This window comes from Entelurus aequoreus, linkage group LG08, assembly GCF_033978785.1.
Source record: "Entelurus aequoreus isolate RoL-2023_Sb linkage group LG08, RoL_Eaeq_v1.1, whole genome shotgun sequence".
Taxonomy (NCBI): Eukaryota; Metazoa; Chordata; class Actinopteri; order Syngnathiformes; family Syngnathidae; genus Entelurus; species Entelurus aequoreus.
In genome coordinates, this window is record NC_084738.1 from 32674564 (window position 1) to 32702526 (window position 27963).

Here is a 27963-nt window from a genome sequence, read left to right on the forward strand (position 1 = left end):
CGGTTGTATTAGTTTGTCAAAACTATTTACTTGTTAATTTACTGTTTATAGCCGTTTACTTTCTATTGTAACATGGTTCTATCGACCTTTGTGTTAAATATAACAATCACATTTTGGTATGGATCCAATACCAAGTAGTTACAGGGGCAGTATTGATCATACCAATGCTTATACTGAAATGTTCAATGTTATTTAATTATTTCCCTTTTGATCACAATTAATATTCAGACTAAAACACAAGATGGTAGTGTGACAATATCAAATACATACGGTACTCAAATAATTCCCTACTATCAGCTCTGATTTGAAACTTTTGGTTTTTGCCCTTAAAATCCCTCCTGTTTCCAGAGACCTATTTCCTGAGTTTGTTAACAATAACAAAATCGACAAAAGAGTTTTGGATAATGAAAAAATATCCATCCAACCACTATCTGACTATATACTGATAAAATACTTGGCATCGTTACTGTCGGAATTTGTATAGACCCGCCTACCTTTGCTTACATTTAAGAGCACTATTTAGCGGTTAGCATACACTACTACAGTGTGTACTGAAGCAGGTTTAGCTAGTCTTCGTCCTCCATGAATAATGGTACTTGTAAGAAATATATAGTATTTTCGCCATGGAGGCGAAAATTGATGACTTAGAAGTGGCTTTGTACTGTTGAGAGACATTAGCCGCTAGCAAGAATGCCACATTTGAGGACGCGGTCGTTTGCTTGTTGCTGTCAAATTTGCAGGACGCAGCAAAAATGTGTCATCAACATACATTTTCACAATATAACAATAATATTTAAAGCTCTATCGTCAGCCAAATGTATATAATTTACATCATATATCGTCTATAAAGCACAACCCTAGTTTTGACTATTACATGAAATTGTTTGATTGTATTTTAAAGGAACTGATGCAAAACGAACTGCACTACTGGGCTGCAACCAGCAGAGGCGCATCTGATTTGGTCTCAGATCGTTTGTGGTCTCGAAAGGAATAACAGCTTTGATTCACATCAGAGTTACTTAAAATATTGTCTGTGCTGTTTAATGTTTTTTGCGATGGTGACATCTGAGGTGTCATTACTTTTGCTAATGAGCTTACGTGTGCGCAAACGACAAGCCCTCTCCAGGTCCACATTCTTCTTGTTCTCCTTCATTACTTGTTTCCTCTCCCTCACCACTTTGCTTCTCGAAGAGCCGTAACGAGGCAGTCCAATGTCCACTCGCTCAGCACCTGCAAAACACAAAGACATAGAGAGAGATTGTTACGAAGAAGGCTTGGATACCTATAGCCCCATCATCCACTATTTCTCACCATGTTCAGGATCGTCCTTCTCCAAATACCCTTGGTAGGTCTTCCACCAGACGGGTTTTCCCTTCACCTCTACAGAATGTCTGAAGTAGCGGTTGTAGCTGCGATATTTCTCGACTGTGTCAATGTTTGTCACGTCAATGTCATCATTTGGCATCGGACCCAAAGGAGGAGTCCTCCGACACAGGAATGCTGTTATGCAGAAGCACAGGCTGTTATTAGTACATTTAGGACGTGTTGAGAGTACCTTCACATACAGTGTGATATTTTCCACAAGGCAATTCCAAGTGATATTCTATTTCAGAGGTGTCAAACGTACGGCCCGCGGGCCGAGAACAGGTTTAACCGGCCCGCACATACTTGCCAACCCTCCCGATTTTTCCGGGAGACTCACGAATTTCAGTGCCCCTCCCGAAAATCTCCCGGAGCAACCATTCTCGCGAATTTCTCCCGATTTTCACCCGGACAACAATATTAAAGGCGTGTCGTGATGGCACTGCCTTTAGCGTCCTCTACAACCTGTCGACACAGCCGCTTTTTCACCATACAAACAGCGTGCCGGCCCAGTCACATGTTGTATGCGGCTTCTGCATACACACGAAAGTGACTGCAAGACATACTTGATCAACAGTCATACAGGTCACACTGAGGGCGGTCGTATAAACAACTTTAAGACTGTTACAAATATGCGCCACACTGTGAACCCACACCAAACAAGAATGACAAACACATTTCGGGAGAACATCCGCACCGTAACATAACATAAACACAACAGAACAAATGGGCCCGCGGGATGAGTTTGCTAAGTATAAAATTTAGACGACATTTTTGAAAGAAAGAAACTGCTGTTCTAAATGTGTCCACTAGATGTCACAATAGCAATTATTTGTATCTTTATGCTACATATGTAAAAAATAAAATAAACCACGTTAGTGCACCAGTCGAGGAAAATGAGCAAACTACATAAATAATATCCTGTAATTTGATTTTGATATAATTTTTTTATCTTGATAGATTGAAAATTAACACCAATGTTAAGACTGATGAACATTATCACATAATGTATTCAGAAGGTATAAATAGCGACAAATAAAGATAGAATACTATCAACCGCAACACGTAAGTGTAAGAAAAACCCAACAACATTATGATTTGTACATTTTCTTCTGTACTGCCTCTACACCTACGACCACAATCCGACCCACAACAACAACCTCATAGTGAAGTTCGCGGACGACACTACGGTGGTCGGACTCATCTCAAAAGGGGGACGAGGCAGCCTACGGAGAGGAGGTCCGGAAGTTGGCAGACTGGTGCTCAGAGAACAACCTTGCTCTGAACACCAAGAAAACCAAAGAGATTGTCGTCGACTTCAGGAAACACAGATAACACTAATGCCATCACTAAGAAGGCTCAGCAGCGGCTGCACTTCCTGAGAGTCCTCAAGAAGTACAACCTGGACTCCAACCTGCTGCTGACCTTCTACCGCTCATCCATTGAGAGCCTGCTGACAAACTGCATCACAGCATGGTACGGCAGCTGCACCATTGCAGACAGGGAGAGGCTCCAGAGAGTGGTAAAGGCAGCACAGCGGATCATCGACAGCCCTCTCCCCTCCCTGATAGACATTTACACCTCCTGCTGCCTCAGCAGAGCTACAAACATTATCAAGGACAGCTCCCACCCTGGCTTTGACCTGTTTGACCTGCTGCCCTCAGGAAGGCGCTACAGGGTCATCAGGTCTAAGACAAACAGACTCAAGAACAGTTTTTTCCCTAAAGCCGTAACCACGGTGAACTCTCATAGGCACTGATTTTATAGTTTAGCAGTTCTCTGAGTGCAATTTTTACTTTCCACCCACAGTCTGAATGCTTCTGTATATATGTATATAGTATAATATTTAAACAACACATTCAGAACATTCGTTCTCAGGACTGGACTGTGCACCTAACCTCCTTTTGCACTATTTTTATTTTTCTTTCCTTCCTATGTTTTGCATGTTTGTAGACGGTCGCACTGATACCGGAGTCGCTTTTAATCTCATTGTACCTGTGAATAGTGAAGTGAAGTGAAGTGAATTACATTTGTATAGCGCTTTTTCTCAAGTGACTCAAAGCGCTTTACATTGTGAAACCCAATATCTAAGTTACATTTAAACCAGTGTGGGTGGCACTGGGAGCAGGTGGGTAAAGTGTCTTGCTCAAGGACACAACGGCAGTGACTAGGATGGCGGAAGCGGGGATCGAACCTGCAACCCTCAAGTTGCTGGCACGGCCGCTCTACCAACCGAGCTATAATAGTGACAATAAAAGGCATTCTATACTATTCTATTTTCAGAATGTGCTTGTTCTATTTTTAAACAAAGAAAACAATCTGAAGTTGTCTTTATTTTTAAGTTATCGTGCCGTGATTTTACCAGTCCGGCCCACTTGGGAGTAGATTTTTCTCCATGTGGCCCCCGATCTAAAATTAGTTTGACACCCCTGTTCTATATCATAATGTGCTCTTGTGTCTTTCCACTTATTTACATCCATTTTCTACCGCTTGTCCCTTCCGGGGTCGCGGGGGGTGCAGGAGCCTATCTCAGCTTAATATTATGAATAATGCAGTACTTATCAAATCCAATAGGCATCACTGGATCTAATACATTTCGCTGTATCAACTACCTAAGAGAAAGTAATGCCATGATTATACTTCGCGGGTGTTTTCGCCTGATGTTTATTTGATGAAAACACAAAACGAGCTCTCCTAGCTGCATTTGAGTCCCCAAAACTACAGGGACTGAAGATGAAGCACCGCAACTACTAACAGTTCTTGTTGACAAATCGGATGTGCTGAAATGACATTAATATACCTGTTGTGGCAAAAGTCCGAGTGTTGTTGACCCCTAAATCAAGCCCACTCCGTATGACACTTGTGTACGCCGTGCGCAGCGCCATCTTGGATGCAGCAGAAGGCTACGGTGGCCGAGGTGTTCAAATGTAGTTGACCTACACTCGTTTATTTCACGAAGAAATACGTAATCGTTTTTGACATTTAGTACGTTCTGAATGTGCCGAACACTATGGAGGTCTTTATAATAAAAACTGTTTCATACACTGAATTTATTTAACTGATTTTTTTTTTTTTGCGTTTGAACTGATTTTTGTACATTAAATTATGCGGACGATGTATGCGAATGAAAATTCGGAGAAAAATGTGTGTGTTTAAAAATCACGTTTTAAAATCTACAGTGATTTAAAATTCAGTGCAGAAATATGTGTCGTTTCAAAACTCAAGACTCACTTGAAGCAATCGGCGCTGCATCAGAACCAGCCGAGGAGGGGTCTTGAGTTTTGAAGCAACGAGCATTTCTGCTCTGCCACCCTGAACGGGACAAGCGGTAGGAAAATGGATGGATGGATGGATTCTCTGAATATTTCTGGACTGAATTTTTTTCCCACACTTAATTTTTATACACTGTTTTTTTTTTTACACTGAATTTTTTAAATTGTACAAACGGAATTTTTAGACGCACCCATTTTTATTCCATTAAATGGTCTACAACATAATTAGTTACATAGCTAAATTAAAGACACTATAGGATGAATGTGACACTCACTGTTTTTTTTGTTTTGTTTTTTTAAATTTATTAATTATTTTCCAAAAATAACACCAGCCAAAACATATAACAAAAACAAAACACACAAAACAAAGCAAATACAACCAGACAAAACAACCCCCCCTCCACCCCCACACTCCCACACACATTGAGAGACGCTTACATGAACTAGAGAAAATCCAAAATGAAAATAAATTAAAATAGTAATAACAAAAAAATTAAAATAGATAATAATAATAACAATAAGTCATACTTTAACCATTTGACCAAACCAGTCTATTGACTTTTGCAGTCAAGAGGCTCAAGCGACACCCCGCGACCCCAAAAGGGACAAGCGGTAGAAAATGGATGGATGGATGGATGGATATTTCATCACAGGGCTCCAGGAGTCTTTCCATTTTCTTTGAGTGGATTGTCCGTTGTATATCGCAGTTTCTCCATATCGCAGTTTCTCCATGTTGACAATGAACCTTTTCACTTACCTCAACTCCTCTTTTGTTATTGTTATTGTTTGTGATTTTCATTTTTGTTGTTACCTTTTTTCCCCCCTACTAGTCAGTTATTGTGGTTCTCTATCTGCTTGTGGTGAAGAGGAAGCTACCCACTGTGACATAAATTTAGGACGAGGTGGGTGGGAGGGGGTGTTATTATTTAACTTTTATTTTTTTTTTGTAATTTTTTATTTTTTATGGGGGGGGGTGTCCGTTTTCTCAGTACCTGTATTATGATTTGCCTATCAAATGAATAAATAAATAAATATTAAAAAAAACTTAACTGCATCTGCAATGAAACTATCTGCAAAATTCAGTGCAGAAAAATCTGAAAAATAAATTTTGTGTCAAAAAAACCTTTCATAATAAAGACACAAATTAACCTTCACCCCCCGCGACCCCAAAAGGGACAAGCGGTTGAAAATGGATGGATGGATGGAAAACTCTCTCTAACCTTACCTTAGTCGGCAATCAGTAAAAGTAAGAATACATATGCAATAATGATAATAATAAAAAATATATAGGTAGGTACAGGTAATGCATTTAGTTCTTGTCGTTATTATATATAAATACAAATATATATTGCGTATTATATTCCTTATTATTCGAAGGATGTGATAAATATTAGGGCTTCTATAGTGAAGTCTTAGATGTACAATTTTTTGATTCCATTGAATGTGGCATTGTGTCGTCATCGAAGAATAGTCATCTGACGCAGCTCGTCTGTCTGTTCTGATGCTCTCTTCCTGAATTTTCCTGAGAGGTCGTAATGATTCATATTGCTTGTGTATGTTGAATTCAGGCCGAACAAAATGTGAATATATGATAGGTTTTGGTGTGTTTAAGTATGATTGTTTTTGTTACAAAAAGCCCCGGCTAACGTAAACATTAGCTGGCCATTCCACTTGGATACGTTGATGTGGGCTAGCTTAGTGCCTCAGCATGAACTGCTACCTGCTTTGTTGTACCGTCACACAGTTTATTCAGTGGAATCTCGTATTTTGCTCCACGTTGTTACCACCAAGGGCTTCGAAGTGATATAGCCAGTTCCTACAACATAAAGTAAAGGTAATGTAATATTGTAATGTGTTTACTATCTGTCTATAACACTGGTTCTCAAATGGGTTCAACATTTGATATCGATCCGATACTAGGTAAATACAGCACAAAGTATCGACAATTATTGTCGATACTTTTGACTTGAAATTCTTCCAAGATTTTTCTCACGGTTTTTAATCAAAATAAAACACAGGACAAATGTTTTGTTTGGTTTTAAATCAGACAACGTACCAATAAATACATACATAAATAAAATAATGTGACAGTATAAGCCAGGGGTCACCAACCTTTTTGAAACCAAGGGCTACTTCTTGGGTACTGATTAATGCGAAGGGCTACCAGTTAGATACACACTTAAATAAATTGCCAGAAGTAGCCAATTTGCTCAATTTACCTTTAACTCTGTTATTATTAATAATGAATGATATTTATCTTTGTGGAAACACTGATCATCTTAATGATTCCTCACAATAAATATATATAGAAACAGATAAATATCAATATGCAACACTTTATTTTTATATTTTCTCTAAGTGCACATTTTTTAAATTGAACATTTTCAAATGATCACTTCTAAGACAGTCTTGTGAAATCACAATATCCCATTTTAACTAGCTAGCCACTAACATTTTTTAACAAATCATGAATTACTTTGCACCACGTTTGTACAAATAATAACTCATGTAAAATACAAAAGTAAACTCTCAAATTTTTAAATCATGTCACACTTTGAACTGGACACCAAATCTGTTATCTGTTTCTTTGTCAGTTAGTGGGAAGCCTGGCATTGCATGCTGTTAACTAGTGTGTTGTACTCTGGTGTGTAACTTGACACTGCAACTCTGAGTGAGTTGCAGATGTGCATCAGTGAGGCGTGTTCTGTGTTTGTTCTTGATGAAGTTCATGTCAGAAAAGGCTGATTCACAAAGATAAGATATTTCCTCATTGTTTGCGGAACCTTCTTAATCTTTTGGACATATTTTCACAGCAATCTGGCCTTAAGCTTAATTATGATAAATGTAAAATGTTAAGGATCGGAAATCTAAAGGGAACGTCCTTTCGAATGGAATGCAAAGGGCCTGTTTTGTGGACAGATGGACCAGTTAACATACTTGGTGTTGTTGTCCCAGAAAATCTGGAAGATCTAGGCTCAGTAAATTATGATAATCGACTAAGAAAGCTGGACAAAATTATGCAGTTATGGAAAGGGAAATCCCTAACCTTGTATGGTAAAATGTCTATTGCCAACTCGTTAATTATTCCTCAATTTATTTATTTGTTTTTGTCATTACCAGCTCCATCACAAAACTTTTTTAAGATTTATGAGCGGAGGGTCTTCGATTTTGTCTGGAACGGCAAACCAGAAAAGATTAAAAGAAAGGTTTTGTACAAAGAGTATGAATATGGGGGCCTGAAACTTCTCAACCTTGAAGCTATGTGTCTGTCTTTAAAAGCATCAATTGTTCCAAAGATTTTATTTAAACATTGAGTGGTACACAAATGTCCTGTTGGACAAAAAACATGTACTGTATCAAAAGAAATTGTATCCTTTTTTACAAGTGATCCCCTCCCAGAGAGTCTGCTGGGAAACATGGCGGGGTTCATAAAGGAAACAATCCACTCATAGTGGTGTTTTCAATTTTATGTGCCAGAAAAAAGAGACGATATTTTGCAGCAGTTAATATGGATGAACTCTAATATTGTAATAGATGGAAAGCCTTTCTTTTGGAAAAATATGTTTGAAAGAGGAATCATTTTTGTCAATGATATTATCAATGAGAATGGTAAAATTATGAAGTATGATGAATTTAGAGCTATGTATGGTGATGCTTGCTCAAGCTTTTCATTTTATCAACTAACTGGAGTAATTGGGAAAAGATGGAAACAAATAATTAATTATGGAACTACTAAATTATTAGTTTGTAAACCTCTAATAAGAAATTGTAGTTGGCAAACTGGAACTAAAATAAATAGAAAAATATATAATTTTTATTTAATAAAGAAATCTTTGAAGGCTGCCTCATACAACACAAATGGAAAATGGGAGGACTTTTTTGACTGCCCGTTGCCGTGGGATGCCATATTCAAACTAATCTATAAAACCACTATCGATGTGCAAAATCGTTATTTTCAAATTAAAATTATTTATAACTTCTTACCCACAGGGAAAATGTTAAAATTATGGAATATGACAGAGTCAGATGATTGCCGATTTTGTTGTCAGGAGCCTGAATCCACCCTGCATTTGTTTTGGTATTGTTATATTGTGTCTTTGTTTTGGGTGGAAGTTGAAAAAATGTGTTTAAGGATTGGTTTGTTTATGAAGCTTAATGTGGTTTCTGTCATTTTAGGAGAGTTCATTGACAATCATGATTTAGTCAATTTAATTATAGTACTCGGTAAAAGGTTTATTTTTAAGGCCAAAAACAGATATTCACTTAGTATTACTTTCTTTAAAACATTTATTCAGTATTTTCTAACTTTAGAAAGTTACATGGTTGAAAACGATAATGATGCCAAAAAACATTAAAAAAAAGATGAGAAGTCCTTAAAGGCTTATTTTGAAAGTATAATTATGTTTATAGATTATATGATATCTGTTGTTGTGTTCCCTAATTTGAGTGACCTGGACATAATCTGGACTGTACATAAATGCTTATTTTGAAAATGTAATTTTGTTTATAAATTATATGCAATCTGTTGTGTTCCCTAATTTTTTTCTGTGTACATGAATGAAGGTGTGTGTTGCTGAGTCCGACTTGGACATTATCTGGACTGGGCCTGGTTTAAAAAACCCTTTAAACAAATCTAATTTCATTGACAACCTGGTCTGTTGAAGATAAGGCCCTTTTTTAAAAAATAAAATAAAATAAGATAAATAAATAAAAAACATTTTCTTGGATAAAAAAGAAAGTAAAACAATATAAAAATAATTACATAAAAAATAGTAATTAATGAAAATGTTAGTGGACCAGCAGCCTATACAATCATGTGTGCTTCAGGGACTGTGTCCCTTGCAGATGTGTTGTCTATGTTGTGGGAACCAGAATATTGGTAGCAGAAAGAAATAACCCCTTTTGTGTGAGTGGGTGTGGATGAGTGTGCATGGGGGAGGTTGTTTGGGTTGATGCACTGATTGAAAGTGTATCTTGTGTTTTTTCTATGTAGATTAAATTTTTTATTTATTTTTTAAATATTTATTTATTTATTTTTAGAACAGGCCCGCGGGCGACTCATCTGGTCCTTACGGGCGACCTGGTGCCCGCGGGCACCGCGTTGGTGACCCCTGGTATAAGCGATGCAATTATTATTATATTTCATTTTATAAAACACAACGAATGCAGCTGAGATAGGCTCCAGCACCCCCCGCGACCCCAAAAGGGACAAGCGGTAGAAAATGGATGGATGGATGGAAATAAAACCTAAATAAAGTAAATAGTGTAAAAACGACCATTGGCTCTGTTGATCTGTTGACTTTTGAGTCCAAAATTTGAGTCCAAAAGCCTCCGGTGTGTTTATGAATATAATAGTATTAACAACAACACAAAAACACAAATACTTTTTAAATTAAATAGTAGAGAATGACAAGTACTTATTTTAGAATGCTGCTATTGCCCTTGGTATCAATACTACTAGCGACATCCTGCCCACTCCTAGTATTAATACCCCTGGGGGTACTTGAAGGCACTCCATGGGGTACTTGATATATATATATATATATATATATATATATATATATATATATATATATATATATATATATATATATATATATATATATGCAATAAAAAATTATTTAATAGATAGCAGCAATTGTTATTCTAATTGTAAATTGTGAAATATTCCAAGTGTCGGTCACAAATTAAAAGCAATACTATCCTAAACACGGAATGTCCCTGGGCCAGAATGGTTTTGCCCAACTTGACATTAGACTTAGACTTACACTTCCTTTTTATTGTCATTCAAATTTGAACTTTATAGTACAGATAAGAACAAAATTTCGTTGCATTAGCTCGTTATAGGGCAGGATAAAAGAGCGATAAGGTGCAGATATAAATAGATTACTGTACAGATACATTTATTGCACTTTTTCATATGCATCCACGTTTATGTGCCATATGCATATAAATCATTGCTGTGTTGACAACTTGAATATGTTTTAAACTGCTCAAAGCGTGGCAACCCACCTATGAAGTTCAAAGAGGGCCCTTTAAAGGGGATCATTGTTTTCAGTGCACATAGTTTTTCATTCAGAAATACAATGATTATTTGTTTACAATTGAAGTTAAAAGTTTAAAATTGATGATATTTAATTGTGAATCATCGAAAGTAATCCACAGCAACCCTATGATTAATCTGATTAAAATACGTAATGGTTGACAGCATTATTTTATATGTATTTTTACTTTTAAGTTTTTATTTATTTATGTTATAATAAATAAAAGCATATAGCTTCTCTGGTAATGGGGTACTTGGCTGAAAAAATATTCCACAGAGTGAAAGAAGGTTAAGAACCACTGCTTTCTGACATCTCAACATACCTTATGATTGTTCTTGTATATTCTATAAACAATTGTTTTCTCTTTTCAGAGATGGAGTGTCAGAGTTCAGACCTTACCTGTCCCATATGCTTGGATTGCTTTCAAGTTCCTGTTGCAATTAACTGTGGGCACACGTTCTGTCAAAAGTGCATCACAGCTTATTGGGACACAACGTCTAACATTGGACCTTGCTGCCCCACCTGCAATCATAAGTTTGACATCAGACCTATTCTTAAGTGTAATGTGGCCTTGTCAAGTATCGCTGAAGCTGTAAACAGCACCAGGACATCATACGGTGATGGTGGGAGTGAAGATGTTGAATCCGTGCCCTGTGATCGCCATAAAAAGCCACTTGTTTACTACTGCACACGGGACAAAATTTCAGTGTGCTGCGAGTGCGCCATCTCGCAGTGTGAGAGCCATCACAAGGTTCTGTTGGAGGTAGAAAGCAAGAGACAAAAGGTACGATTTTTTTTACTTGCTATTTTAAAAATCATGTAAATGCTTGAAGAGTCGTGACACATTAATCATAATAATAATATTTTACAATGGGAAGAAATAAATAACTGATGTGTGCAATACTGTGTCATGAGAAGTAATGGAAAGGAAAATAAAACTGTTAAAATATATCACTACCTTTATTTGTATAGTGTCTTGTAAGTGTCCTATTGAAATGTCACATACTGCTCACAACTCCAACAACTGCATGGTATCTGGGCATTGCTATCATGTCATGATATATTAACTAAAAATAAATCCTGCTAAATATCAGCTAAGCTTTGTCAGAGTGTACTTGCAGTGCATGTAATTTTCCCTTTATACAGTGTGAGTCTCACACTATATAAAGGGATAATTGTAAATATTCAAGTGTCTTACTTTGTCAATGGGTTTTCTGGGCAGCTGTTACTGGAAAAGAAGAATGAAGAGATGGCAAAACTCATTGAAGAAACGGAGGAAAGTATTAACAACCTGACTGAAAATATGGACAAAGCTAAGGTAATTGTCAAATGACATTAAATGAAAATTCCTATTTTTTAGAAGGATGAATGGAACCTGCATATAAAAACACGATAACATAAAATAAGAAGAAAACTTTGGTTAATCAATACCTCTGAACTCGAGGTATTAAGGTAACATAACTTATTAATGTAGTTGTAGTATGCAGTTGGGGATCGTGCCAAAACCTGTTCATATTTTAGTTAGTTGAGCTACATAAGGGAGACAAAATACACAAAACACCCCTTACTGCAAACTGCAACCACAATATTAAATATACTTTTAAATAGTGGAGGGATATTTAACATGCGGCCTGGGAATGACACCATACCGGCCCCTGAGTTCATTTCAAAACTCGTAAGGAAAACATTTTTGCAGCAATTTTTTTTTTTTTTTGTCATAAAGAAATACAATCATGTGTGCTTACGGACTGTATCCCTGCAGACTGTATTGATCTATATTGATATATAATGTATATATTGTGTTTTTTATGTTGATTTAATATAAAAAATAAAAACATTTTTTTATTTTTTTTATTTCTTGTGCGGCCCGGTACCAATCGGTCCACGGACCGGTAGCGGGCCGCGGCCCGGTGGTTGGGGACCACTGCTGTAAACACTTTGGCAGATTCTTTCTTTGACATTTGAACCTCCCAAAAGCCAGTGGACACTTGTATTTTGCACAATATGGCTATTTCAGAAATGTGTAACCAATAAAAGAAATATACCATGTCCATTGCAAAGGATGCTGCTTGTCAAAATAAGACTAAAAGTGAAGGGTGAGGTTTGTCCTGAAATATAGCATTAACTTTGTAAATACTGTATTTTTAATAACACATTGTCAGAATGACCAGAGACATGTCAAAATACTTGTAAGAATTCCCTCTACGGCAACTGTGAAGCTCCAGAAATGAAACATATTGCGTACGAGCAAATATGTAGTAGCAATGAGCAATCTCAGGGTGGTTGGTAGATCAGCACTATTTTTTACAACTCTTTTTTAATTTTAATTTTAGGGGTCAGCGGCAGGTAGATATTTTCTTTTCAAATATGTATTTTATTTTTAAAGTGTGCGGACGCATCTATCCAAACGCATTTCTTTTTTACAGCCCAATCAACAGGGAATTTAGCGCACATGTTGGAGTGTAACTTACCACTCCCTGTCTACACTCCTATTTAAATACTTAAAATATATTTAAATTAGCCATGCGCCTGAGATCCCACACTCTGCACAATCAGAAAACACAAAGATAATTAGCAAGACGGGGAAAATGAAGGAATTCACAGACAAGGAGTAGGAGGTGCTTCTTGCTGAAGTGAAGGAGCGCCAGAATATACTTTTTGGCACGTTGTCCTCTGGTGTTTCTAGTGAACAAAAGAGGACTGAGTAGGAAAAAGTGTGACCTCAGTTTGGCCCTGATTAAGAAGTGGTTGAATTGTGGTTGATTAATGAGCCTTTTGTTTGCAATTCGGAAATACAGTTGTGTGTGGCTTTGTATCAATATTTGCTTGAATTTATTAGACTGATTTATTTTTATATTGTTCCTAAAGGGGGGGATAACGTTCGTATTGTACTGTATTTCTGTAACTGTTTGTAAAAAAAATAAACATGCTAGCATATCAAAAAGGATACGAAAGACTTTTGACTCTTGTTTGATTAGTCAATTCATTATTACATCTCCGAAAAACTTCTTGCAGTTGCAGTTGCATGACACATGGCCTAATTTACTAGGATCTAAATACCTCCCGCTAAACAGCGTTTGCAAACTATAAAATAGCGTGTACTAATAGTGGACATGTCGCGTGTCATCCACTAAGACTGTGCGTGCAATTGTAAAGTGGTGCAGACCGCCTTATTTAAATGAGGATTTTGCGTGTACGATACGGTGCATCACCACGGAGATACTTACTGCACATTCATGTTGTCATGCTCCTACCTGTGTTTTGCTGTTTTTAAACAAGCTGAAGTCATGTACCACATCTTTTGGGCATTTTAGAAGCAGTACTGTGCTCAAGACGTAACAAAAAGAAATGGGCTCAGAGAAGTCAACAGGTGTCGTCAATCATAATCACTTACGGTACATGAAGTTAAGAGGCCATGCCATGAAATTAATTTGATTTGATTGTAACTTTTCTACATCACCAAAATTGATAATGTATGTTGCTGTATATATACTTTTGACCCAGCAGATTTGGTCCCATTTTCAGTAGACCCATAATAAATTCATAAAAGAACCAAACTTCATGAATGTTTTTTGTGACGAACAAGTACCTGTATGTGCTCCAATCACTCTATCACAAAAAATAAGAGTTGAAGAAATTATTGGAAACTCAAGACAGCCATGACATTATGTCCTTCATAAGTGTATGCAAACTTTTGACCACGACTATATATACTGTCAATACTGCATAACGTCTGTAAACCAATATAGAACACATTATACATGTTCTGGTACATACTTATGTTGCACACCTGTATATTTGTTCCTAAAGCACCTGTTTACTAAAAATACATCTGTTTATACCCCTTAAGTAACTCATGTATAATTATTCCCACCTGTTCACTTACTCTATAAGGTAATTCACTGTAAATTGGTATTTTAATTTATTGCATATGTATCTTGCACTTGCTTCTCTTGCATTTCTGATTAGATGCTAAACCACAATGACAATAAAGTTGAATCTAATTTAATCCAGTATTGCTGGAAAAATGTTTGCACTGAACTCAGGATTGCATTTTTTGGTATAACGCCACTGCATTGCAAAACCAATAGATTTTAATCAAATTCCCTGGAAATTAGACGAGACCCCATTGTTTATGCAATGGCAAAAGGAAGAACAGTCTTTCTTGCCATTGGAGAAGCTCAGATACAGCCTATTCTCAGCACAACAGAAATCTTTGAGACCTGAAACCCTTTCACAAAATTTGTGAATACCTTTTCTTTCAATGGATTAATTAATCCATAATAGACTATAATACATTACATTGAAACCTGTCTTTTTTATTAGAGAAAGCCAGGGGATAGTAAGGGGGTATTTTGTTACCATATACAAAAAGGGAATTGTAACAGTATGTTGCTACTGTAAAAATTGATAAATAAAATGTTAAAAATAAAGTAATTAAACATATCCTACAATAACATAGTACCTAATATAGCATTGTGGTTATTTTTGCTCTAACCAGGAGACATTTCAGCAGACATCCAGTCGGGTAACGGCCAAGTTTTCTACTTTGCTAAAAGTCCTGGTTGACCGACAGGAGGCCATCGAGCTCTTCATCGAGAAGCAAAAAGAGGCGTCCATCTCTGAGGCACAGGCGAGGCTCTCTGAACTGGAGGAAAGCGCTCAGAAGCTGAGAGCGGGTCAGGCCCACATAGTGTATATCCACAACCGCTCTGATATTGAACTTATCAAGGTTTGGACTGTATGTTGAATATCAAGTTGTTGTATTCAGACTGTTAGTGCCAGTAAACAGTGGTTTCCACGGATAAATAAATACATAAGATTCTTAATTATTTCAATGCTGGAATGGTCGTGAAAAGCAATGTCCCCCTCTGGTGGCATGACTGAGAGCCACTGCTTTACAGTAACGTAACATTTTGGCAAAATTATCCCAGGGTTATATGCAGTGTGTTAAAGTAATTGCTTTCAAACCCGAAAAAACACAAACAATTACACTGTATTTTTCATTTTTGTATGTTCATTTAGGAATCAACGCTCATAGAAGTTCCTTGCCTCAAGAAAACCTCCACAGACATAACGCCCATCCTGCAGGATCGAATAAGTGGCATCATGGAAGTCCTGACTCGAGTCTCCAAGCTGGTGATTGAGGACCTTGATAGAGCTGTCTGCACTGCTGTGGGTCACGACAAAGACGGTAAGCACACACAACTGCCCTCTTTCTCCCTTCGGTCTTTGCTGGGTCTTCTTACACCTCTCTCTACCAGGTTCTCCTCAGGAGAAGAGGCCTATTCTTGCTGTGGGTCCCAGTCCAGCTGCTGCATGCCGTCCTGGTGGAAAGGAGGGCCTCAGTGCTCGTAGGTTCTTAACATTTTTGCTTGATCACTTCCGGCAGGTTGTTCCAGAGAGTCGGGGCTAAACTGAGGAATGGCAACTTGCAAGATCTCAGGTTACAACCGAATATACAGTCGTGGTCAAAAGTTTACATACACTTGCGAAGGACATAATGTCATGGCTGTCTTGAGTTTCCAATAATTTCTACAACTCTTATTTTTTTGTGATAGAGTGATTGGAGCACATACTTGTTTGTCACAAAAAACATTCATGAAGTTTGGTTCTTTTATGAGTTTATTATGGGTCTACTGAAAATGTGACCAAATCTGCTGGGTCAAAAGTATACATACAGCAACATACATTATCAATTGGTGATGTAGAAAAGTTACAATCAAATCAAATTTGCTTCATGGCATGGTTTCTTAACTTCATGTGAGTGATTATGATTGACTACACCTGTTGACTTCTTTGAGCCCATTTAAATAGGGCTTATGTGATGCAGCATTAGACTCGGTTACAAACGCGACAATGGGAAAGTCAAAGGAACTCAGCACAGATCTGAAAAAATTAATCATTGACTTGAACAAGTCAGGAAAGTCACTTGGAGCCCTTTCAAAGCAGCTTAAGATCCCAAGAGCAACTGTGCAGACAATTGTTTGTATAAAATGCATGGCACAGTTTTGTCAATGCCACGATCAGGAAGAAAACGCAAGCTATCACCTGCTGCTGAGAGAAAATTGGTCAGGATGATCAAGAGTCAACTGAGAACCACCAAAAAGCAGGTCTGCAATGAATTGGAAGCTGCTGGAACACAGATGTCTGTCCACAGTCAAAATTTGTTTTGCATCGCCATGGACTGAAAGGCTACCATGCAAGAAGGAAGCCCTTGCTCCAGAAGCGGCACCTTAAGGCTTGTCTAAAGTTTGCTGCTGATCACATGGACAAAGATTAGACCTTCTGGAGGAAAGTTCTGTGGTCAGATGAAACAAAAATTGAGCTGTTTGGCCACAAAACCCAGCAATATGTTTGGAAGAGAAACAGTGAGGCCCTTAATCCCAGGAACACCACAAGCATGGTGGTGGTAGTATTATGGACTGGGCCTGTTTTGCTGCCAATGGAACTGTTGCTTTACAGAGAGTCAATCGGACAATGAAAAAGGAGGATTACTTCCAAATTCTTCAGGACAACCTAAAATCATCAGACCGGAGGTTGGGTCTTGGGCGCAGTTGGGTGTTCCAACAGGACAATGACCCCAAACACACGTCAAAAGTGGTAAATAAATGGCTAAATCAGGCTAGAATTAAGGTTTTAGAATGGCCTTCCCAAAGTCCTGACTTAAACCCCATTGAGAACATGTGGACAATGCTGAAGAAACAAGTCCATGTCTGAAATCTAACAAATTTAGCTGAACTGCACCAATTTTGTCAAGAGTGGTCAAAAATTCAACCAGAAGCTTGCCAGAAGCTTGTGGATGGCTACCAAAAGCGCCTTATTGCAGTGAAACTTGCCAAGAGACATGTACCCAAATATTAACATTGCTGTATCTATACTTTTGACCCAGCAGATTTGGTCACATTTTCAGTAGACCCATAATAAATTCATAAAAATGTGCTCTTTCTTATTGGTTCCAATGAGGTATCATTTTGAAACAAGCTGGAGTTTGGGTTGGCTAAGGCATTACAATAGTCAAGTTTTAAAGGGGAACTGCACTTTTTTATTTTTATTTTGCCTATCGTTCACAATCGTTATGAGAAACAAGAACACGTCTTTTTTTGAAATTAGGATTTTATATATGATAAAAAAAAACGCCTGAAAGATGCGACTAATGGGAGTCACCTTTGTAGCATTCAAAACCCTCTAGACAACTGTAAAACCCTCCAACGTTTTGTATACACACTGCTAGTCTATATATAATGTAGTAACAGACACGTTCATAACAGTGTGTAATATTTTCAATATATACCATATTTTGATCATTTTAATCAACGCTGGACTGGCTTTTTCCTTGCATTGATTTCCTGTTCCATAGCAGCGCACGTCAGACATTGTGCGTTTCTACTTCGGATACAAAACGCTTGTGTGTGTTCTAATCATGGCAGGCCTGGTAACAAACAACAAAGACGACTATTTTTTGGACAAATGACGATTCACAACCTTATAGTTTTGAACCTGAATGAACGGAGTATGAACTGCTGGTTCTAGATGCAAGCACGAAAAAGAGGGTGAAGCGTTGGAGCAGACGGAAGCCGATAGACTGAAGTGAAAGCGACTCGAAATGCAAATTTGGAGACAAGTTATTTCGACATAAATGGCATGCTTACCCCAAATAAACCAGAAAAAACGTCCCCGGCCAGCTGGACCAAAGAGACAACTGTCCATCGAGTGAATCACACTTCATATTGATCATAATACATGCAGCACGTCATGCATGTATTATGACAGACAGTATATGCTGTCTGGCGAGCTGTGTACAAACAATACATGAAATGCAGGCTAATACTTTAGATATTGTAATATGATTGTTCATGTTTTTTAGTCAGTACAGATTAGTGTTATATGACATTGTGGTGTGCATTACAGACTCAAACGCGTTTCGTGCTGACCTAGAAGCTGACTTATAGCTTAGCTTCCGCGGCTAATACCCTAGCATGCCGATGTGTTACAATAGAAAAATAGTTCCTCAGTGTTTGCTCTTACAATAACATTGTCGCTACAGTTTGGTTATCATACAGGTTACGGAACATAAATGAAGTATTGTTGGCGGTTTTTGAATACTTTTTTAAAGTGATTTAGAGGTAGAATTAATTTCTCCCAGTTGCTGCATTGCTAGCCACCTAGAACGAGCCGATTTTTACATGTTACAATGCAAAAAAAGAAAAATAACTGTCTTCTTGTTTGTCATGATTGTGAATGATAGGCAAAAAAAAAAAAAAAAAGTGCAGTTCCCCTTTAGAGATCAAAACATGTATTTATGTCCCTGGATAATATTCCTCTGATATTGGTGTAACACAGCACTGTTTGCAAGGCAAAGCTTAAAATAACTCAGGTTTTTGCTGCTACAAATCATAATGGTGGTCAGCGGACCCAAGTGTTCCAATTAGGGCTCTCAAAGTTAACGTGGTTGTAACGTATTAACTGTAATTTATTTTAACAGAGTCAATTTTTTTAACGTGCGATTAACATGCATGCGTTCTGTCAGACTCGTTTCATTCTGTAGCGTGAGAAAATGTATATGCGTTCAGTTAATGTTGAGCAAAGCCACACGCAGAAAAAAATAACCAGCAGAAATAGACATAGAAAAGGGTACATTATGGAAAGCCCAGGACAAAAGCCATGGCAAACAGTTCTCCCGACATCACTGCAGCAAATGCCTGCTGGAACGTTTACATTCAGCGAGATGGAGCTTCACTTCCGTGTTTAGATTACATCTTAGTGCATTGATAACATAAAATATACATTGTTTCTGTAACTGTGGGGTAAGATGGGATAAAAGCTCAGTAGAAAGGAAAGACGGTATGCACAAAGTCGAGAAGCACCTTTTTATTGTCATATTTTTATTGCCATCAGAAAGTGTCAAAACACCTCTTCTTAAACAAATAACACTTCTAGCTTCAAAATCGTATGGCATGGTCTTTGTCATTGCACAAGTACAACAAAACTCTGTTTTCTGTTGTGTTTGGACTAAAGGGGAGGTGACGGCAAACAGACACCAGAGGGCAGTAATGTTCACTAATTTATTATATATATAATAAATATATATATATATAATAATAATAATAATAACAATACAACTAAACTATAGAATGGAGTGTGTGACCAAAATACAAGAGTGTGTGAAGTAATACTATGTGTGTAATTTAACTGAAGTGTGTATTACCAAAGTGTTGAATGAGATACGAGGAAGTCCAGAGGGCAGGCAGGTGATCCGGGCGAGAGAGAAGCGTCAGAGAAGAACGTGTCCAAGCGGGAGGTCGAGAATCCAAAAGGCAGTCCGGGGGGGCAAGGGGAACAACAGGGGATCACAGGGGAACACGGGAAGCGCTGCGGGAAGACAACAGGAATATCAGACACAACGGAAACACGGAAGTCGCAGGGGATCGCGGGATGGAAGCCAGACACGGGATGCTTACAGAGGTACGGAAGACCATACTCCGGCGCCGCCTGGCAGGTTGTGCAAGCTTATGAAGGCAGGTCCTTCATTACGGGCAGGTGTGCTGATTGCTGCCGATCGATTTCAGCTGCCGGCTGCCGCGGGGCGTAGACGCGCACGCCGCGCTCCTGGATGTGCGCGCCCGTGGGCGTGTCCCGAGGTGCGCTCACTGGAGCGCACGGACGGATGAGAGGCGTTGGCAGGAGTCTGAGCCGTAACATTTTCAGCACAAACCCGTTCAAGATTAGATAAACAAACAGTGTACATGGTTACAGAACAGGAACACTGATGGCACAAGGCGCTCCGTAAAAGATGGGAAAAAGGTCATCGATGAGTGGAAAAAATTACAATCTACACTGGGCTCCTAAGGGTGCCCAGTCTGGAGTGGGAAAAAAACTCCATAGCAAAGCACATATACATATTACAACATACAAATCGAGACTTGCAACAGAGGGGAGGGAGTGGGGGCTACAATGGCAGGCTGCAGCTCTTCAAGCGCTTCCCAGCCGTCCATCACCCTTAAGGGATTCGCGTCGAGGGCGTTGGAGGGGGCATGTGTGTATGGCATATATTTTTCGTGGATGCATGTGTGTGTGTAAACCTGCAGCATGTCTCTGTTCCACGGGCTTGGTGTTCTTGCAGCCGCCAGTCAGTCCAGAGTCAACAACAACAGGTGTGTGTCCATGAGACAAGAAGGGAGTTTGTTGTGTCTTCGCCGCACTGTCCTTCACGAAGCCAGGGAAACAATCCAAATTAGAATGTTTGTTATTATTATTATTAGCCTTTATTTAACCAGGTAAAATCCCATTGAGATCAAAGATCTCTTTTCCAAGGGAGACCTGGCCAAGAGGGCAGCAGCAAGGTTACATTAAAAACAGTAAACAAATACATAAAACATCACATTTACGACATTAAAACTTGCTCACATAACACATGTGCATACAGACAAGGTAGACTGCAGTCCTTTCACAGAAGCTTTAAACTCATTCAACGTAACAAGGGTTTGAAGTTTAATATTCGATTGTAGGTTATTCCAAGCCTTCGCTGCTGAAAACCTAAATGCTTTCTTGCCCAGTTCAGTTCTTACTTTGGGGACGACAAATTGCAGAACATTCATTGAACGAAGATTGTGACTTCCTTGTTTCTTTGTTAAAAGACAAGACAGATAAGATGGAGTGATACCCAGAATGGTTTTGTATGCAAGTGAAAATAAAATTAGATTTTCACTGTAAATTGTCTATTAGTGGTCCTCAAATTCATCCTGCAGGGCAGAAGATCCAAATCACAAAGTGTCCACAGTTCTGCCCGCACCCTCCAATCATTTGTGGCAGCTTTGGGGTACTTTGAAGACTGCCAGAAACTTCCAATTTGTCGACAAACCAGAGCAACACTTACTCCAATCAGCAGATGTCCTGTTGTCATAATTCCTAGTAGGTGGATATCTTCACGTCCTCGACTGAAAGGGTCGCCAGGCACGTGGCACTCTTTCTTCTCCCAAAAGTCCATCATGTGTCCAGCAACAACCGCTCCATCAAGACAAGCAGGTTCCCCCAAACCCAATATCTTGTCAATTTTGTTGAGAGGCCAGTTAATTAGTTCCAATGTTTAGATTTGGAGAGCAGTGCAAAAAGAGGCAACAAGAAAGTTAAAACAAAACAAGACAAGACAAAGAAGCAAGCAGAAGAGATAAGGGAGAGGAAAGGGGAGTGTCCGCCCTCGATGAGTGCCAGTGAGAAAGGCTAGCACTACTTGTCTAACTACACTAACCAAAATGAAAAATGTCTTGATCATGCATTTATTTTTGAAGATGTTTTGTAAAGTAATCTGTGATATTTTTAATCTGGGATTTTCTAACCATCTGAAATATTTTGTATATTCTTTTATAACATGTTCTGGTTGATAGTCCTCAATTACAGAATGTTTAGCAGGCTGAATGTTACACTTTATTAATAAATAGAGAAGGTTAAGACATTGTCATACAATTAATTTGTACAACATGCAACATATAGACTATCGGAAGCATTTATTCTGGTAGAAATATCACAGATGACATTACCAAACATCTTTGACAATGAAACAATAATGGTAATAATCCACATTTTGTGTTATTAATATGTGTACCCCGAATGCAGCTGGGATAGGCTCCAGCCCCGAGAGGGACAAGCGGTACAAAATGGAAGGATGGTTGGAAAATGATCTGTCTATTGTACACTTACTGATGATACAAAAATATATATGTGATTAATCGCGATTAATTGTAAGTTAATTATGAACAAAATGTGATTTATCGTGATAAAATATTTTAATTATTTGACAGTCCTCGTTTCAATACATTGGCACTGACTGCATCAAGGCCGATGATCATTACCTCTGTCTTGACTTATGTTTAGCTGCAAAACTTTCGGTACCATACTGTTATTGATATCACAACATTTGTGGCCTGTCTTCCTCGTTACAGACAGATGCTCGTTGACCTTTGACCCCCACACAGCCAATGGCAACCTGCTTTTGTCCCAAGAGAACCGAAAGGCAGAGCACTTGACTTCAAGCACTTCCACTTCCACTGTCTTCGACCACGAGTCCCGCTTTGATCATGCCTGGCAGGTGCTGTGCATCCAAGGCTTCCGACATGGCCAACACTACTGGGAGATGGAGGTGTCCAAACCGTGGGCTTACCTGGGGGTACGTATTGCCTTTACATACTTGAAATATTTAGCATGCTAACATACACATGTTAATCACAATCACAATTTTTAGTATAGTATATGCTTCGCTGCATATAAAATCAAGCCTTTTTTTTAACATTCTGTGGCGACATTAGAGCAAGCGGCTCTTCTTTTAGTCCCGTAAAGTGGCTTCCGCCCATGCCAGAGGCCTGTCTGTATTGGTACAGACCTCCATGACCGCATCAACCACCTCGCCGGCCAGCATTAACAAACATTCGGTCTGCGCAAATGAATAAGCGAGAGTGGAAAGACAAAATCATCTTAGTCAAAAACATAGCATGCTCGTTCCATATTACATTATTATGCGCAATATAATAAAGACAAAAGAAAAGTCACTAAATTAATGCGATCGCGTCGCTAATTAATTACAGCCAGCCACTGGGTGACGGGCAGAGTGACGGCAAAGTGTCGACTGTCATGACAAAACAGGTATGAAAACAAAATATCAAAACCGTCAATATTTAGAAATTAAACCGCATAATTTGTTTCAATACTTTTGTGAATCTGCTTTTCCAACTTGAAGATTTGGCAAACAGAAAGCTAAGAAATTATTGTGTGTTTTTGTTCATCTCAGCAACAATTCTTACAGTGAAGTTGACTTGTCAAATATTGACATTCCCATTGTTTTTTTATTAGATATGCATCAACTTAGCTCTCTAAAACTTTTTTCGGAGCACCTGTATTCTACGATCCGTGTATTTGCCTTCTTCAATGAAGACACTGTCTTCATTAGGGATGTGCCAATCGTTCGGCCACTGATCAGTATCGGCCAATATTTGTGGAAAAAGTATGTGATATGTACAAAACCCAAAACCAGTGAAGTTGGCACAATGTGTAAATCGTAAATAAAAACAGAATACAATGATTTGCAAATCCTTTTCAACCTGTATTCAATTGAGTACACTGCAAAGACAAGATACTTAACGTTTGAACTGGTAAACTTTGTTATTTTTTGCAAATATTTGAATTTGTAATTTGGAATAATTTGGAATTTGATGCCTGCAACATGTTTCAAAAGAGCTGGCACAAGTGGCAAAAAAGACTGAGAAAGTTGAGGAATGCTCATCAAACACTTATTTGGAACATCCCACAGGCTAATTGGGAACAGGTGGGTGCCATGATAGGGTATAAAAGCAGCTTCCATGAAATGCTCAGTCATTCACAAACAAGGATGGGGCGAGGGTCACCACTTTGTGAACAAATGCGTGAGCAAATTGTCGAACAGTTTAAGAACAACATTTCTCAACGAGCTACAGCAAGGAATTTAGGGATTTCACCATCCACGGTCCGTAATATCATCAAAAGGTTCAGAAAATCTGGAGAAAATCACTGCATGTAAGCGGCAAGGCCGGAACCCAACATTGAATGCCCGTGACCTTCGATCCCTCAGGCGCTACTGCATCAAAAACCGACATCACCACATGGGCTCAGGAACACTTCAGAAAACCACTGTCAGTAACTAAACTTTGTCGCTACATCTTTAAGTGCAAGTTAAAACTGTACTATGCAAAGCGAAAGCCATTTATCAACAACACCCAGAAATGCAGCAAAAGTGTTCTGTGGTCTGACGAGTCCACATTTCAAATTTTTTTTGGAAACAATTTGATGGTATGGGGGTGTATTAGTGCCCAAGGCATGGGTAACTCACACATCTGTGAAGGTGCCATTAATGCTGAAAGGTACATACAGGTTTTGGAGCAACATATGTTGCCTACCAAGCAACATCTTCATGGACGCCCCTGCTTATTTCAGCAAGATAATGCCAAGCCACATTCTGCACGTGTTACAGCAGCATGGCTTCGTAGTAAAAGAGTGCGGGTACTAGACTGGCCTGCCTGTAGTCCAGACCTGTCTCCCATTGAAAATGTGTGGCGTGTTATGAAGCTTAAAATACGACAACCGAGCTGCTTCTCTAAGCTAATAATTATCACTTCCATTACATGTGGCGTAGTGGGTAGAGCGGCCGTGCGAGAAACCTGAGGGTTGCAGGTCCGCTCCCCGACATCCAAGTCCTTGGGCAGGACACTTCACCCTTGCCCCCAGTCTACACACTCTGCTCTTCAGGCCTGTTCTGTGTATATATTTGTGTATACATATATATAGCCTCTTGTGTCTTTTCCTGACCTAACGTGTATATATGTGTGTATATATATACAGTATGTGTGTGTATATATACAGGCCAAATGTTTGGACACACCTTCTCGTTCAATGTGTTTTCATTTACATTGTAGATTGTCACTGAAGGCATCAAAACTATGAATGAACACGTGTGGAGTTATGTACTTAACATAAAAAGGTGAAATAACTGAAAACATGTTTTATATTCTAGTTTCTCCAAAATAGCCACCCTTTGCTCTGATTACTGCTTTGCACACTCTTGGCATTCTCTCGATGAGCTTCAAGAGGTAGTCACCTGAAATGGTTTTCACTTCCCAGGTGTGCCTCATCAGGGTTGATTAGTGAAATGTCTTGCTTTATCAATGGGGTTGGGACCATTAGTTGTGTTGTGAATGAGAAGGTGTGTCCAAACTTTTGGCCTGTACTGTATATATATATATATATGTGTATACTAGGGTTGTACGGTATACTGGTATTAGTATAGTACCGCGATACTAATAAATCATATTCTGTACTATACCGCCTCTGAAAAGAACGGGTAGACAATTGGGTGGATCGGCCTCATAGGTTGTGGGTTTGAAGGTGGCTGAAATGACTTCATGACATCCCTCTCCCGTCGTCCGCAGGTCACCTACATCACCATCCCCAGGAAGGAGAAGGGCAAGAGGTGCATGCTGGGTATGAACGATCTGTCCTGGAGCCTGCAGCTGGACGAGGAAAAACTCAGCGCATGGCACAATGGTCGCAAGGAGACCCTGGCCGGACGGTCTAAGCACAGCCGCGTCGGCATGCTGCTGGACTGCGAGGCGGGGACGCTCACCTTCTACGGCGACGGACACGTCAGGCTGCACGCCTTCCACTGCACTTTCACCCAGGAGCTCTTCCCCGCCTGCTGGATAGGCGAAGGCGTCAGCATCACTCTGTGCTCCACATGAGATTCTGAAGTCGCCGCAACTTTTTTTGCCTTCTTCTTTAATCTGCTTGTTTTCAAACAGATTATTCCAGTCATGGTGGTGGAGGACCTGAAGTTGGGTCTATCCAAACAAAAGGCAGATGACACTTTGGACTGATCGTCTGTCGATTAAAGGAAGTGAGTGTGAATTGATCCCGCTAACAAACGGCCATGTTACAAAAGTAGTGTTAGGATTCCTGCACTACTTCAGCCCGAAGTGTCGGTGTACATCTCTACTTGTATTATCTGTTACAATACATGCTCTTTCAAGACTTCCTTTTCTTAAAAGCATTTTGTAAAATCTACTGTTATTCTCTTTAATGTGGAGATGGAACCTTAAAGCAAACCAAGGGAAGGCGTTGTGTCACGTTTACTGATCGTACCCTTTTTTTAGACTTGAATCTCCTGTTTGAGACAAATGTCACTCAACAATCTTTAGGTCATTATTGTAATTGTCCTGTTCAGCTGTTGGTCATGTTAAGCTTTTGGGATTTTACATACAATACTCGCAAAAAACTTCGAGATATTGGGATAAATAAATTTACAACAGATGTGTGAATGTATCAATATATTTTCTCTCTTTCAGTTGTAACTTGTTTATGACATTCTAAACTCAGCCGCCACTTGCCTCTGACAAACTTCTGTTTGAAGCCGCTCAGCTGGCAAGATACCATTGATCAATTGTTAGGCGTTGTCTCAGTCTCTTGGCGTCAAAATGTGTCAAAGTTAACGCGGTAACCAGGGGCGCCAAAAAGGGGGGGTAAAGGAGACGGATTCTAGGGGCCCATGATGGAGGGGGGTCCAGAGAGGCCCCTAATGATGATGAAATTATAATACAGGGGGCCGTGTAAAGATTCTTTTCATGGGGCCCAAAATCCCTAGCGGCGCCCCTGGCGGTAACTCACACGATTAATCTGCAAAAAATTATTGCATTAATCATGTATGAACAAAGATTAATCGTGCAATTTATTTTGACTGTACATGCTCCTTTACATTTACTGTGGATGATTACCTGAGAGTTGTTATATCTGGAAAGTATTCACAGCAATTCACTTTTTCCACCTTTTGTTACGTTACAGCCTTATTCCAAAATGGAATTAATTAATTTTTGTCCTCAAAATTCTACACACAATATGCAATAATGACAATGTGAAAAAAAGTTTTTAAATTTTTTTTAGCAAATATATTTAAATTAAAAATAAATCACATGTACATAAGTATTCACCGCCTTTGCCACTAAGCTCAAAAGTGAACTCAGGTGCATCTTGTTTCAACTGATCCTCCATGAGATGTCCCTACAGCTTAATTGGAGTCCACTTGTGGTAAATTGAGTAGTTGGACATCATTTGTAAAGGCACCTTTCCTTCTATATAAGTGAAGAAAATGTGAAGCGCAGTGAATACTTTCCGGATGCACAGTATGAGGTGACTCAGACAGGTGTGCTTTTTGGCAAATTTCACTTCAAAATAAAGCCAGACTGTACTTTGAATAACACCACTACCAAAGGTTGAGCAAATAAATGACATACATTCATGTAAAACATTCTAAAAAAATGTTCCTGTATGACATTCTGACAATAAAATTGCATTTGTGTCAAAATATTGGGGTGTTTTTTTAAAGTTATGAACGCAAGTATATTACTGCAATTAATCAAAATGCAAAAACTGTGATTAATCTGGTTTAAATGTGTAATTGTTTGGCAGCATTACTTTAAATACCAATCCTCATTGGACATTTATGAATCGACTCATCATGGGTCACACACCTGCAGTGAAATTTGCCGTTTAGCTTCTTGTTAGATAACAGCAAGTTGTGCAAAAAGTAGTAATATATATATATATATATATATATATATATATATATATATATATATATATATATATATATATATATATATATATATATATATATATATATATATATATATATATATATATATATACCCACTCAGCTCTTTTTCTCAATGTTCCACTACATTGTATGACCTGAAATGTTCTGTTTGTCTTCG

The 27963-nt window shown here is 38.7% G+C and overlaps 2 protein-coding genes across 4 annotated transcripts in view; one reads left to right on the forward strand and one right to left on the reverse strand.

The window, feature by feature from the left end:
- Positions 1–4302, reverse strand: part of mrpl38 (mitochondrial ribosomal protein L38) — a 9827-nt gene extending 5525 nt beyond the window's left edge. The window contains exons 1-3 of the mRNA XM_062056291.1: positions 4163–4302; positions 1312–1500; positions 1099–1230 (exon numbers count right to left, since the gene is read on the reverse strand). Coding sequence (XP_061912275.1) covers positions 1099–1230; positions 1312–1500; positions 4163–4247 — 406 coding nt within the window. The 5' untranslated portion in view covers positions 4248–4302. The remainder of the gene's footprint in view (positions 1–1098; positions 1231–1311; positions 1501–4162) is intronic.
- A 1777-nt stretch (positions 4303–6079) lies between these two features.
- trim65 (tripartite motif containing 65) lies at positions 6080–27544 on the forward strand. 3 transcript variants are annotated; one of them, XM_062056283.1, is made up of 8 exons: positions 6080–6163; positions 11050–11462; positions 11901–11996; positions 15180–15410; positions 15704–15872; positions 15943–16032; positions 22618–22841; positions 25630–27544. In XM_062056283.1, the coding sequence occupies exons 2-8, from the start codon at positions 11052–11054 to the stop codon at positions 25936–25938; spliced, it is 1530 nt and encodes a 509-aa protein (XP_061912267.1). In that variant the 5' UTR covers positions 6080–6163; positions 11050–11051; the 3' UTR covers positions 25939–27544. The 3 variants fall into 3 exon arrangements, with proteins under 3 accessions (XP_061912267.1, XP_061912268.1, XP_061912266.1); XM_062056284.1 differs by having other exon boundaries at positions 6108–6187; XM_062056282.1 differs by having other exon boundaries at positions 6109–6468.
- Positions 27545–27963: the final 419 nt, after the last annotated feature.

Coding starts and splice junctions, on each gene's coding strand:
- trim65 (XM_062056283.1), top strand. CDS start 11,052: ATGGAGTGTCAGAGTTCAGACCTTACCTGTCCCATATGCTTGGATTGC. Junction 11,997..15,179: donor AAAATATGGACAAAGCTAAG/GTAATTGTCAAA, acceptor TGCTCTAACCAG/GAGACATTTCAGCAGACATC. Junction 15,411..15,703: donor CTGATATTGAACTTATCAAG/GTTTGGACTGTA, acceptor ATGTTCATTTAG/GAATCAACGCTCATAGAAGT.